This window comes from Wyeomyia smithii, chromosome 1 (assembly GCF_029784165.1).
Source record: "Wyeomyia smithii strain HCP4-BCI-WySm-NY-G18 chromosome 1, ASM2978416v1, whole genome shotgun sequence".
Taxonomy (NCBI): Eukaryota; Metazoa; Arthropoda; class Insecta; order Diptera; family Culicidae; genus Wyeomyia; species Wyeomyia smithii.
The window spans coordinates 127,709,784-127,724,982 of record NC_073694.1 but is presented as its reverse complement, the minus strand read 5'-3'; the positions used below and the strand labels follow the sequence as shown (position 1 = coordinate 127,724,982).

The following is a 15,199-nucleotide window of genomic DNA, read 5'->3' as shown; positions in this document are numbered from 1 at the left end:
TTTCACACATTTTTTGTGCGATTTTAGTGCAAAATTTGTGCGAATCGGGAAGACACAATGCTTGTACAAGACTTGAACTTTTGCGTGTAGGTGTACAGTTTTCAGGCTCGTGACTATCCCACGTAGCGATCCCATTCTAACCGCATTCCTCCTTCCGTTCGATGCTCAGAGTTTCGTAATAACGTTTAGCCACACGACTTACCGTTGATTGCACGATTCCGAAATGATTTCCGATGTCGCGATGAGAGTGTCTACGATTTTCGACGTGCTTGCGCAAAATCAATTCGCGGTGTTGCTTCTCGGGTAACGGCATTTTTCCAATTTTCGAAGAACTGATAGTGATAAAAATACAGTGTAAACAATACACTTGAAACTACTTCTACACAAAATTTTATACAGCGTTTTTCCCGTGAGGCAATTTGATATGGGACACTTTTAAGTGCGCACTCTAATTGAGGCAAAGACTAACAAAATTATGCGATCCTTCAAATATTCTCACATATTTGACATCATTACGACAATTGACCGTTGTTTGAATGAGTTTCATAAGTAGGTACCTAACTCTTGCAGATCATCAAAAGCATTTTATGCACGCCAGTTTTTGTAAATATCTAGCATCTTTGCTTCTTCCCCACAAATTTGGCGAGTCTTGTAGCGAAACAACTTTTTGCTAACCAACTAAAAATAAACGAAAAATGCTGACCTAAATTCATGATTGCATTTAGTTGAATTTTTCTCAGTTTTTCAGTGCTGGTGTTTGAGTAAGAATAAGTGATTACGAACATGATTTTTTTGAATTTTTCTGATAAACTCCAAGATAGCGGCTTTATCTTTTTTATAAAATTATACATATTTAAACAAATAAAAGTTTATTATCATTTTTTCACCATTTCTAAACAACAGCTTGTTGCCAGTTGACAACGCGAAAAGGATGGGAAATCTAGCAAGAGTTACAAAACGTAATACTCTGGTTTTTAGAAAAAAATACGTTTAATCCATTAGTTGAACGACTAGAGCTTGTATTCTACTTAAATTTTATCACAGCCTATGAAACAGACGTCAGTTAGTTTTCTTCTCCTTCGCATTTCTATATCACGTGTACATCGTTGCCTGGCCAAAAATAATATAGATATTGTTTTCGTTTATTGGTCATGTATTTTGCGTTGATGTTGATAAATTCTGGGCGAACAGTACCCACTTCGATTGGGATGGTCTTGATTGGAAATTTGGTTGTGTATTGCTGAAAAAAGTCTTCTATCGTATTATGCATGATAAATGTGTGTACTATGCTTACAACTTGAGAAACTAGATATTCTGTTGAATATGGTGTTGTGATTTTAGGAACATTTAGAATTGAGACCTGTTCTGTTTGTTCTTCTGCACTGCTAAGTTCCATGCAGTACTGAATTAATGTATCATCAGTGCAACTTCGTTTGCAGCATTCTTCCACCACTCCACGCTTGTTTCGTCGGTGACTCTGATGTTGAATAAGAGAAGTGCTTAACTGGGTATAACCACCTCTGGCTTTACAAATGTCGGAGATTCGATCCGCCAGATATTTTCCACATGATCTTCGCACTGCTCTGGCACATACGTAGTGATTGTTGGGCAAGAACACGAGAATAGCGAGAGTTAATTCCTAGAATATAAGAGATAATAAGTTTATTAATAATTTTACGTTTACAGTATCGAAATAGCTTTTTGCCTTTCTTCTAGAAAGGTATAGCAATCACTGCAAAAACTAAAGGTATGAAAGTGCTCCATAGGGCCGAATGTCGTATACCATCCGACTCACTTTGACGAGCTGAGCATTTTCTGTATGTATGAATGTAGGTGTGCGTGTGTGTGTGTGTGTGTGTGTGTGTGTGTGTGTGTGTGTGTGTGTGTGTGTGTGTGTGTGTGTGTGTGTGTGTGGTGTGGGTGTGGGTGTGTGTGTGGGTGTGGGTGTGGGTATGTGTTTGTTGGTGCGTGTGTGTTGGTGTGTGTGTAGGTGTGTGTGTGTAGGTGTGTGTAGGTGTGTGTGTAGGTGTGTGTGTGTGTGTGTTGGTGTGTGTGAGTGTGTGTGTCTGTATGTGTGAATGTGTGTGTGTTGGTGTGTGTGAGCGTGTGTGTGTATGTGCAACTTTTATTTCTCACTCACTTTTCTCAGAGATGGCTGGACCGATTTCCATGAAATGGATTGCAAATGAAAGGTCTGGTTGCCCCATAAGTTGCTATTATATTTCATTGTAATCGGATTTTTAGTTTGGAGATAATGTATCAAAATGTAAAAATCTCGAAACATCAATATCTCAGAAACTACACAACCGATTTTAATAAAAGTGATGTCAAATGAACGGGCTATCTCCAGAACCCTTAACTTATGAATTTCATAATGATTAAACATATAGTTTTAAAGTTATGTAAAGAAATGTTTTCCAGAGGCTGTTTAAACTCACTCATTTTTCTCAGAGATGGCTGGACCGATTTTCACTTTCATAGGTACGTTAACTGGATTGTATTTTACAATGTTAGGATGTTTTCTAGAAACCAAAAGCTGCAAAATCGGGTTTCAAAGTGAAGTATAGGGTTCACCCCGGCTTCCGAGCACTATCCCGGTTCCCGAAAAACATTGGGCAATGTTTGTCCTTTTTAGGTTGTCTTCCATAAATCGGAACTACTATCTAGAAATTTAAGGTGGCGTCTGTAGTTGATTTCTGGTCTCTGGGTATAACGCTTCCGTAATGCTCATAATGAATGATTTGGTCACTTTAAGCTGTTTCACAGAAACTGAAAGTCGGCATCTTCTCCATCGAAATACCCAGATTAGGCGGAATTTGGCCATTTTAGGATGTATTCTGGTAACCAGGAGTAGTCAACTGCATTTTTCGCGTGATGTATTTGAAACATATTTATTTTATGGTATTTGCATGTGTATGTGTTAATGTGAGCTCATATGTGTGTAAATGTTATGTTCTAAATATTCGGAATAGTTGTGCTGTTGGCTACCAGAAATTCATTATTTAAAGTGGAAAATAAATCCAGTAGAAATTTTCAAGGCGTTTTTTTCTACAAATTGAAGTGTTCGTGTAAATCTATGTTAATAAATAATAAGTTCGAATGAGAAAGGCTGGGTCTCACCGCTAGGTGGATTAATTTGGGTTTTTCTGTGGTGTGAATTTATGCTTAAAACCCAGATTAATCTACCTAGCGGTTAGACCCAGCCTTTCTCATTCGAACTTATTATTTGTTAAAGTAGATTTACACGAACACTTCAATTTTTTGAAAGAAAATACACCTTGAAAAATTTGCTGGATTTTTTTTCCACTTTAAATAACAAATTTCTGGTAGCCAACAGCACAACTATACCGAATATCCAAAACATAACATTCACACACATATGAGCGTACATTAACACATACACATCATTCCGCGTCGAACACTCGACAGAAACGGACGTGCAAAGTGGTCGTTCTATTACAATCCGGTCCGTGTGTACGAATAGCCAAACAAAAGAGTGTATTATTCGCGCTAAATGCCAACTAGATTGTGAGTTGTGTCGCTACGTTCTGTACCCGGCTCGCAACTTTGGCTGTATTGGTGCAAAATACCAGCTGCAGTTTTGATCTGTGCACAGTGAATAGATCTTTCTAATTCAAGGCCATCAGTTGACAGTCGAGTGTGCTGAGTGATCTCCCACCCGGCTCACTGCTGCTGGCTGTATTGGTGCTGCTGTACCGGTGCTGCTGGCTGCTTTGGTGCAGCTTCGAACGATCGGACAACCACTGCTGGAAGGAAGAAGTAAATAGGTACGTGTTCTTGTCGGCGCTAGTGCGCTTGTGCGCTACATTTAGCGAATGGATATAGATCCCTCGCCTCCCGTGCCACCATCCCCGAACCCCCCTGACCCTGACCCTTCTGTTACCCCCTCCCCTGTTCATTCTCCAGTCCCCCCTCGCCACAGGCTTTACCCGGACGGATCTCAACAGGGCAGCTATACTGTTTATTTTCGTCCAAAGGCAGGAGTGAATTCAAAGCGATTAAACATACTGCAAATTTCTAAAGACCTGACGAAGGGGTACAAGGCCGTGACCGAAATTTCCAAGGTCCGACCTAACAAGCTAACAAGCTCCGTGTCGTGGTCAGTGATCTGGCACAGGCCAATGCTATCGCTTGCTCTGAGCTCTTCACACGCGAGTATCGCGTTTACATACCCGCACGAGACGTGGAGATCGACGGTGTCATAACCGATTCGAGTTTGTCTGTCGAGTGTATCCTAAAAAGCGCAACCGGTTGCTTCAAAAATACCGAAACACAGGCGAAGATTTTGGATTGTAAGCAATTGCGGTCCATGTCTCTCGTCGGCGGTAAAAAAGTTTACACTCCGTCAGACTCGTTTCGCGTTACGTTTGCCGGATCTGCACTCCCTAGCCACGTCTCGATCGACCGGGTTCGTCTGCCTGTGCGATTGTATGTACCCCGTGTTATGAATTGCACCAATTGCAAGCAGTTAGGCCACACAGCCGCCTACTGCTGCAATAAGGCACGATGTAGCAAGTGTGGGGAGACTCATGCGGAAGATTCTTGCAGTGTTAATGCTGAAAAATGTATTCACTGTGGGGAAAACCAGCATGAGCTCTCCACATGCCCGGTGTACATGCAGCGCAGAGATAAAATCAAGCGGTCACTTAAGGAGCGTTCAAAGCGTTCTTATGCTGAGATGCTGAAGAAGACCGTGACCACTTCTACCATAACATCGAACCCCTTTGATCTGTTGTCCTCTGATGAAACCGATTCTGACGACTCATCAGCGGGAACATCTTATGCCAATCCTGGGGAGTCTAGGAAGAGGAAAAATGTTTCTTCTCCTAAACTTCCCCGTAAAGGTCCTAAGATTTCCCAAAGTGTAATGAAAAGTACGAACAAACCAAACAGTGCTGCGGAAAAACCGAAGCAAACTCTTCCTGGGCTTGCAAATTTAAAGTCCCAGAAGGAGTTCCCAGCACTGCCAGGAACATCTAAAACCCCAGTTGTTCCTTTTGCACATCCAGTTGATGAAAAAAACTCTGGATTAGTGAAATTTTCTGACATTGTGGACTGGATTTTTGAAAATTTCAATGTACCCGATCCAATTAAAATTTTTCTTACAGCATTCCTCCCAACAGTTAGATCATTTTTGAAGCAGTTGACTGCCCAATGGCCCCTCCTTGCAGCGATTGTATCCTTCGATGCCTAATTCAACCGCGTATATGAAGGATTCTATCTCTGTCTTACAGTGGAATTGTAGAAGTATTTTACCAAAAATTGATTCGTTTAAAGTTTTGATAAATAAAAACAAATGCGATGCATTTTCCCTTTGTGAAACTTGGCTTACTTCAAATATTGATCTCAACTTCCATGATTTTAATATTATTCGCCTTGATCGAGACACCCCATATGGAGGAGTACTTTTAGGGAATAAAAAGTGCTATTCTTTCTATCGTATTAACCTCCCCTCGATTCCAGGCATCGAAGTTGTCGCATGTCAAATGACAATACAAGGTAAAGAGCTTTGTATTGCCTCAATATATATTCCTCCCAGAGCACAGGTTGGGCAACGGCTGCTCTTTGATTTAATAAAACTTCTTCCCTATCCACGTTTGATTTTGGGAGACTTCAACTCTCATGGTGTGGCTTGGGGTTCCCCTTACAATGATAACCGCTCCTCTTTAATCTATAACCTTTGCGATGACTTCGACATGACTATTTTGAACAACGGTGAAATGACACGTATCCCGAAACCTCCAGCGCGCCCAAGCGCTTTGGATCTATCCTTATGTTCGACGTCGCTACGGTTGGATTGCACATGGAAGGTAATCCTCGATCCTCACGGTAGCGACCATCTGCCTATTCTTATTTCAATTACAAACGGGTCAACTCGCATGCGACCAATTGACATTCCGTATGACCTCACACGGAATGTCGATTGGAAGTTATACGAGGAAATGATTTCAAAAGCGGTCGAGTCGATTCAACATCATCCACCACTTGAAGAATACAACCTCCTCGCGGGCTTGATTCTCGACGCCGCGTTGCAAGCCCAAACGAAGAAATATCCCGGCGTAACGATCAAAGAACGGCCTCCCACTCCGTGGTGGGACCAAGAGTGCTCCGATGTCTACACGCAAAGATCCGACGCGTTTTTGGCCTTCCAGAAGGGAGGTATACCCGACGACTATATACGGTATTCGGAGCTTAATACCAAGCTTAAAAGCCTGGCTAAAGCAAAGAAACGCGGATATTGGCGTCGGTTCGTGAACGAGACGTCGAGGGAGACATCGGTGAGCACTCTTTGGAACACAGCCCGAAGAATGCGGAATCGCGTAACGGTCAACGAAAGCGAGGAGTCTTCAAGTCGGTGGATATTTGATTTTGCCAGGAAAGTATGTCCGGACTCTGTTCCTGCGCAAAACTTTGTTCGCGATACGTCTCCGGGTCACGACGCGATAGAATCACCTTTTACGATGGCAGAATTTTCAGTTGCCCTCCTGTCCTGTAACAATAACGCGCCTGGGTTAGATAGAATCAAATTCAACTTGTTGAAGAATCTACCCGGCAATGCCAAGAGGCGCTTGTTGAACTTGTTCAATAAGTTCCTGGAGCAAAACATTGTACCGCAGGATTGGAGGCAAGTGAAGGTGATCGCCATCCAAAAACCAGGGAAACCAGCTTCTGATCACAACTCTTATAGGCCGATTGCAATGCTATCCTGTATCCGGAAATTGATGGAAAAAATGATACTCCGTCGTTTAGACCATTGGGTCGAATCAAATGGTCTACTATCAGATACTCAATTTGGCTTCCGCCGCGCCAAAGGGACGAATGATTGTCTTGCGTTGCTTTCAACAGATATCCAGCTGGCGTATGCTCGCAAAGAACAAATGGCGTCTGCGTTCTTGAACATTAAGGGGGCTTTTGATTCCGTTTGTATTGACATTCTTTCGGGTAAACTTCACCGACAAGGATTTTCTCCAATTTTGAACAATTTTTTGCACAATTTGTTGTCCGAAAAGCACATGCATTTTACGCACGGCGATTTGGCAACTTTTCGCATTAGCTACATGGGTCTTCCCCAGGGCTCATGTTTAAGCCCCCTTCTTTACAACTTTTATGTAAATGACATCGACGAATGTCTGGCAAATTCATGCACGATAAGACAACTTGCAGACGACAGTGTAATCTCTGTTACAGGAGCCAAAGCTGCCGATTTGCAAGGACCATTGCAAGATACCTTGGACAATTTGTCTGCTTGGGCTTTACAGCTAGGTATCGAATTCTCTCCGGAGAAGACTGAGATAGTAGTTTTTTCTAGGAAGCATGAACCTGCTCAGCTTCAAACACAATTAATGGGTAAAACGATTTCTCAGGTTTTGGTACACAGATATCTTGGTGTCTGGTTCGACTCTAAAGGCACCTGGGGTTGTCACGTGAGGTATCTGATGAAAAAATGTCAACAAAGAGTGAATTTTCTTCGTACAATAACCGGACAATGGTGGGGAGCCCACCCAGGAGACCTTATAAGGCTTTACCAAACAACGATACTGTCTGTTATTGAGTACGGGTGTTTCTGCTTCCGCTCCGCAGCAAACACACATTTGATCAAACTGGAGCGAATACAATATCGTTGTTTGCGTATCGCCTTGGGTTGCATGCAATCGACCCATACGATGAGTTTGGAGATCTTAGCTGGAGTACTACCATTGAAAAACCGCTTCTGGAGCCTGTCTTCTCGTATTCTAATCAAGTGTGAGGTCTTGAACCGTCCCGTGATTGAAAATTTTGAAAGGTTAATCGAACTTAATTCTCAAACCCGTTTTATGACATTGTATTTCAATCACATGTCCCAAAATATTAACCCTTCTTCGAATATTCCAAATCGTGTCGACTTATCAAATACTTCTGATTCTACTGTGTTTTTCGATACATCCATGATAGAAGAAACTCGTGGAATCCCGGATCATTTACGCGTGCGGCAGATCCCTAAAATTTTTTCCAATAAATATCGAAACATCAACTGCGACAATATGTACTACACTGACGGATCACTTCTTGATGGGTCCACTGGCTTCGGTATCTTCAATAACAATTTAACCGTCTCCCATAAGCTCGATAATCCTGCTTCTGTTTACGTCGCAGAATTAGCTGCAATTCAGTACACCCTAGGGATTATCGAAAAAATGCCCACGGACCATTATTTCATCTTTACGGACAGTCTCAGTTCCATTGAGGCTCTCCGATCGATGAAAGATGTTAAGCACTCTCCGTATTTCCTGGGGAAAATACGGGAACATCTGAGTGCTTTATCCGAAAAATCTACTCAGATTACCTTAGCGTGGGTCCCTTCTCACTGCTCGATACCGGGTAATGAGAAAGCGGACTCTTTGGCTAAGGTGGGCGCAACAAACGGTGATATTTATGAAAGACCAATTGCCTTTAATGAATTTTTCGCATTTGTACGTCAGAATACGATCATCAGTTGGCAAAATTCTTGGACCAAGGGGGAACTGGGAAGGTGGTTACATTCCATAATCCCCAAGGTGTCGACGAACCCGTGGTTCAAGGGGTTGGATGTAGGTCGGGATTTCATTTGCGTGATGTCCCGGCTTATGTCCAATCACTATAGATTTGACGCGCATCTCCGTCGTGTTGGGCTCGGGGAAAGTGGTATCTGTGCCTGTGGTGAAGGTTATCACGACATAGAGCACGTTGTTTGGTCATGCCCTGTACACCGTGACGCCAGGTCTAGATTAATAGCTTCCCTGCAGGCCGAAGGTAGGCAGCCGGCTGTTCCTGTTCGTGATGTCTTGGCGAGCCGTGACCTATCCTACATGTCCCTTATATACGTTTTCCTGAAATCCATCCACGCCCCAGTTTAGTCCTATCCCCTTCCGCCTACATCCAACCAAACGACAAGAACACGTTAAGACCCCGGATCCGGAAACAGCAATCAGACCCGCACGATACTCTCAAGGCCCGATGAAAACAACCCAATATGCCAGTCCGTAATATCTTGGCCCAGCAGCGGAACAAATTTAATATGCTGCTTACCTATGGCAATGAAAATCATCAAACAGCAAACATGTGCTTTTAATGCAAAATATTCTAGCTTTAAGTTAAATTTAGTTTCAGCTCGTAGTCGGCAGCGAGGATAAAAAATTTGCTTTTAGTTATTAAGATACTTTAGAAAGTAAGCTACCAGATATAATTGGCGCCGTTAAACATTGAATTGTATTTGTGCCGTGTCAAATAAACTATAGATGAGGAAAAAAAAAAACACATACACATGCAAATACCATAAAATAAATATTTTTCAAATACATCACGCGAAAAATCCAGATGACTACTCCTGGTTACCAGAATACAGCCTAAAATGGCCAAATTCTGCCTAATCTGGATATTTCGATGGCGAAGATGGCGACTTTTAGCCTTTGGAAAACAGCTTAAAGTGACCAAATAACATTCCCTATGAGTATTGCGGAAGCGTTATACCCAGAGGCCAGAAATCGAAATTTAGACGTCACTTTAAATTTCTAGGTAATAGTTCCGATAAATGGAAAACAACCTAAAAAGGACAAATATTACAGGAACCGGGATAATGCTCGGAAGCCGGGGTGAACTCTATACTTTACTTTGAAACCCATATTTGCAGCTTCCGGTTTCTGGAAAAAATCCTCAAATTGTCAAATAAATTGGATTGTATGTCCATTCTCTGGGTTCTAGAATATAGATGTTATATATAAAGTTATAATTTAAGTAAGTTTGAGACTAATACCATGTGTTTAATCATTATGAAATTTATAAGTTAAGGGTTCTGGAGATAGCCCATTCATTTGACATCAGTTTTGTTAAAATCGGTTGTGTAGTTTCAGAGATATTGATGTTTCGTGATTTTTACATTTTATTTACATGACCTCTAAACTAAAAATCCAACTACAATGAAATTCAATAGCAGCCTATGTGGCAACTAGACATTCATTTGCAATTCATTTCATGGAAATCGGTCTAGCCATCACTGAGAAATGTGAGTGAGAAAAAAAAGTTGCACTTACACACACACACACAGACACACATACATACATACATAAATACAATTGAAGTGTTCGTGTAAATCTATGTTAATAAATAATAAGTTCGAATGAGAAAGGCTGGGTCTCACCGCTAGGTGGATTAATTTGGGTTTTTCTGTGGTGTGAATTTATGGTTAAAACCCAGATTAATCTTCCTAGCGGTTAGACCCAGCCTTTCTCATTCGAACTTATTATTTGTTAAAGTAGATTTACACGAACACTTCAATTTTTTGAAAGAAAATACACCTTGAAAATTCTGCTGGATTTATTTTCCACTTTAAATAACAAATTTCTGGTAGCCAACAGTACAACTATACCGAATATCCAAAACATAACATTCACACACATATGAGCGTACATTAACACATACACATGCAAATACCATAAAATAAATATGTTTCAAATACATCACGCGAAAATTCCAGATGACTACTCCTGATTACCAGAATACAGCCTAAAATGGCCAAATTCTGCCTAATCTGGATATTTCGATGGCGAAGATGGCGACTTTTAGCCTTTGGAAAACAGCTTAAAGTGACCAAATAACATTCCCTATGAGTATTGCGGAAGCGTTATACCCAGAGGCCAGAAATCGAAATTTAGACGTCACTTTAAATTTCTAGGTAATAGTTCCGATAAATGGAAAACAACCTAAAAAGGACAAATATTACAGGAACCGGGATAATGCTCGGAAGCCGGGGTGAACTCTATACTTTACTTTGAAACCCATATTTGCAGCTTCCGGTTTCTGGAAAAAATCCTCAAATTGTCAAATACATTGGATTGTATATCCACTCTCTGGGTTCTAGAATATAGATGTTATATATAAAGTTATAATTTAAGTATGTTTGAGACTAATACCATGTGTTTAATCATTATGAAATTTATAAGTTAAGGGTTCTGGAGATAGCCCATTCATTTGACATCAGTTTTGTTAAAATCGGTTGTGTAGTTTCAGAGATATTGATGTTTCGTGATTTTTACATTTTATTTACATGACCTCTAAACTAAAAATCCAACTACAATGAAATTCAATAGCAGCCTATGTGGCAACTAGACATTCATTTGCAATTCATTTCATGGAAATCGGTCTAGCCATCACTGAGAAATGTGAGTGAGAAATAAAAGTTGCACATACACACACACAGACACACATACATACATACATAAATACAGAATATGCTCAGCTCGTCGAACTGAGTCGAATGTGTATACGACATTCGGCCCTTCGGAGCACTTTCAGACCTTTAGTTATTGCAGTGATTGCTGTACCTTTCTAGGAGAAAGGCAAAAAGGTCATCAAATGATTTTTTTTTGTGCCAACAGCATTACATTCTCGTGAAATAGAAGGCGTGATCAAACTGATTTGTCGTTTTAGAAAATCTACCGGCAACGGCTAGAATTGAAGCTACAGCAGTTGGGTTGTAAGGATACAATACTACCACAACCGTCAGAGTTTTGAATTTAAAATTGTCTAATCTTACCGCTTAAACTGATGATATTTTTGTGGAAGGTAAAAACTTGGAGGAGCACGATGTAAGACTTGAAACGGTTATGACTAAACTTAGGGATCGGGGTGTTCAGCTAAATATGGATCAATGTCAGTTCAGAACTAAGGAAGTAGCATTTCTCGGCCACAACATAACTGAGTTTGGCATTGCTTCTTCCGATACCAAAGTGACAGCAATTCTTGCTTTTCGTCGTCCGACAAATGACAGTGAAGTCTGTAGTTTTTTGGGCCTCGCTAACTATCTCAACAAGTACATTCCCACTCTTAATGAACCTCAAGAATACTGACTAGAAAAGGAGTTAAATTTGGCTGGGAACTACAACACGAAGAATCCTTCCAGATGATTAAAAAAGCAATGTCCGACGTTAACGTTCTCGGTTTCTATGATTCTAGGGATAGCAGTAGTTGCTGAAGCAAGTTCAACGAGACTCGGGGCAATGCTAGTGCAGACAGATAACCAGGGTCGTGAATGAGTTCTTAGTTTTGCCTCAAAATCGCTGACACAAACCGAGAAGAGGTATTGTCAGACAGAAAAAGAGGCTTTAGGACTGGTTTGGGCCGTTGGAAAATTTCAGTTTTACCTCCTGAGAAGGAAATTTGATTTAGTTACGGACTGCAAAGCTCTCATCTATTTATTCACACCCCGATCTCGCCCCTGCTCTAGAATTGAAAGGTGGGTTCTGAGACTGCAGTGCTTCGATTACTCGATCGTACATATCAGAGGCGACCAGAATGCTGCAGACGCATTATCGCGACTTTCCTGCACTGTAGTTAAACCATTTGATTCTAGCGAGGAACTTATAGTTAAGCCTATCGCTGCAGTAAACGCCAAATCTGTTTCCGTTTCTTGGGAAGAGCTTGTTAGTGAAAGTAGAAGCGATGCAGAAACCATGAACATCTTGAAATGTCTGAAGGAAGAAACGGGGGATCTATTGCCCACAGCTTATCGTATTATTTTTTCGAACTCTGTAGCGTTGGTGGCTTCCTTCTTCGGAGGGATAGTATAGTTGTTCCTACTGGATTACGTCAACGGATTCTGAATATAGCTCATGATGGGCATCCTGGGATGCGAATGATGAAGCCGTTCCTCCGATCTGTAGTTTGGTGGCCCAAACTGGATTCAGATGTAGAAATATTTATCCGAAGCTACGGTGAATACCCTAGTTGCTGCTCCAAATGCTCCCGAGCCGATGCTTTGGAAAGCGCTACCTTCTGGGCCTTGGGAAGACATCGCAATCGACTTTCTAGGTCCTTTGCCTAATGGTCAACATTTGTTGGTAGCCGTGGACTGTTATAGCAGATATCTGGAAGTTTGCGAAATTGGCTGCATAGATTCAGCTGAAACAATAATCTGTATGCTAGAGATGTTTAGCCGTTACGGTGTCCCATCGAAGATTAAGACAGACAGAATTTGCAAGTGAAGAGTTTGGCGATTTTTGTGGTGATTACAATATACAACTGGTCCATACGATCCCGTATTGGCCGTAGATGAATGGGCAGGTAGAACGCCAGAACCGTTCTATTTTGAAACGGTTGCAAATTGCACAGGAGCTCGGGAAAGACTGGCGAAGAGAGCTGCGTGAATACCTACTCGTGTATCATGCAACCAATCATTCAACCACTGGCAAAGTACTGTCAAATTTAATGCTCGGTAGGCGAATAAAAACCAGACTTCCTCAAGTGCCAGGATATGTCGACGATGAAGCTGTTCGTGATTTTGATGGTCTTCAGAAAGAGAAGGGACGGGAGTATGCGGATAAAAGACGTCGGGCGGAATTCAACGATATTCGGAAAGGAGATCGCGTTTTCATAAAACGAATGATGAAGAGTCATAAGCTTGAAGCGAACTTTTCTCCAGAAGAGTTCGTGGTCATGAAGAAAGCTGGATCCGATGTTGTCGTTCGTTCACAGTTATCTGACAAAGAGTTTCATCGCAGCGTTACACATCTGGAGAAGGTCCCTCCAGGACACATTGATTCACAGCCTACAACTCTACATTCGGAACACACATTTCGGGACGATCCGGTACGTGTCCCCAAGCAAAATGATCAACAGCTAGCTTCGAATGCGGAACCTGATCGTATATCCCCAGAGGAACCAGTTCCTGACTCTGGAACTGTCCATCAGCAGGACGAACCTGCTCGCAGCAAACACGCTTGCAATCAGCCGTCGAGATTCAGAGACTATGTTGTTCATTAGTTTTGTGAATCTTAAGGTAGGGTTGTAGGGTCTGGGTGCACTGCAATGAAATCGGGAACGGGAGAAAAAAGGAGAGATTGGAACAAGACACGCGAATAAAGCGCTATTGATAATTGAATAAATACCGTGATATTTTATTGGAAAAACTGAAGTAAACCCTTCAACTCTACAGTGTATTGCGAATATCAGAGCTACTCGCACACCAAGTTGGCTAAAATTGTTGAATGTGGCCGAATCATTTGTCACCAAGCTGAAAAACGAGGGGACTGTCGATTTACAAACAGGTGATGACTCCAAATCATGACGATAAGCAAAACAAGTGGGCCAGTCAACAATCGCGAAAGCTATACGTGAAGATGCTGACGAAGTTTGATTGCGTGGTATAGGATGATGAAACTCACGCCAAGGCAGACTTTTAACAGCCTTCTAGACAGGAATATTTTACGGGAACTGAAATGTGGCGCCAAAGACAAAAGCACTCCCAACACACCAGAGCTTCACCCTATAGAAAAACACTAGGCTATTCGCAGGCGGAACATCAAGAAGACACGAAAAACAGTTGTCAACGAGATACACATCAAAGCTAACTGCGGCAACAAAGAAACCAAGAAGGCTGTACAATACATGATAGAAGGGGTCAAGAGAGGTCCGGCGATTTTCATTCTCTAAAGAGGAAGCTTGAGCCAATATTTTTCCTCTATTCGAATACGAATTGAACTTGACAAAAAAAACATGATTTGATTTTTTGATAGTTAAAATGATCGATTCACACACCTTTAAGTTTGCCCAAATTTTTGATCGTAACACTTCTTAATCAAGCAAATGGAATCAAATTTAAAAAGTGAGAAATTTAGAATACAAGAAACTTTTCTATGATGTTTTGACACCAATCTTGACTTAGGAGGAGGTGGTTCAACACAAATGACACACATATTACAACCAATTTGTCCGAAAAACAGCCGAAAATGGCACACAATATCGATATTTCCGAAGCCAGAAGGATGCACAGAGGTCAGAAGTCAGCCACTTGCCATTTTGAAATCCAAGATGCTGGCTTCCGGTTTCTGGAAAACAGAACCAGAATACCATCCAGTTTGTGAATTGCCGGACAAGAATGATGCCTTGACTCCACATTCCATTTCAAATTCTAAAATGGCGACATCCGCTCTCTGGAAAACAGCACAAAACTGCCAAATACCACCAAATACGAGTATTTCCGCAATCGGGATGATGCACAAAAGCTCAAAATTGACACCGGACAGCATTTTAAATTTTAAGACGGCGACTTCCGGTTTCTAGAAAACAACCCAATATGGTTGAGTATCGATATTTTCAAAACCAGAATGAAAATGGCCCCACATGCTATTTTGGAATTCAAAATAACGAGTTCCGGTTTCTGGAAAAC

At 41.4% G+C, this 15,199-nt stretch overlaps 1 protein-coding gene across 2 annotated transcripts in view; it reads right to left on the bottom strand.

Annotated features, from left to right (window-relative positions):
• Window positions 1-890: 890 nt before the first annotated feature.
• LOC129718014 (bombyxin B-7-like) overlaps window positions 891-15,199 on the bottom strand; it is a 32,971-nt gene continuing 18,662 nt past the window's right edge. For both annotated transcript variants that reach the window (XM_055668392.1, XM_055668391.1), the window contains exons 2-3: window positions 1,295-1,639; window positions 891-1,240 (exon numbers count right to left, since the gene is read on the bottom strand). In XM_055668392.1, the coding sequence (XP_055524367.1) occupies window positions 1,088-1,240; window positions 1,295-1,639 (498 nt within the window). In that variant the 3' untranslated portion in view covers window positions 891-1,087. The remainder of the gene's footprint in view (window positions 1,241-1,294; window positions 1,640-15,199) is intronic.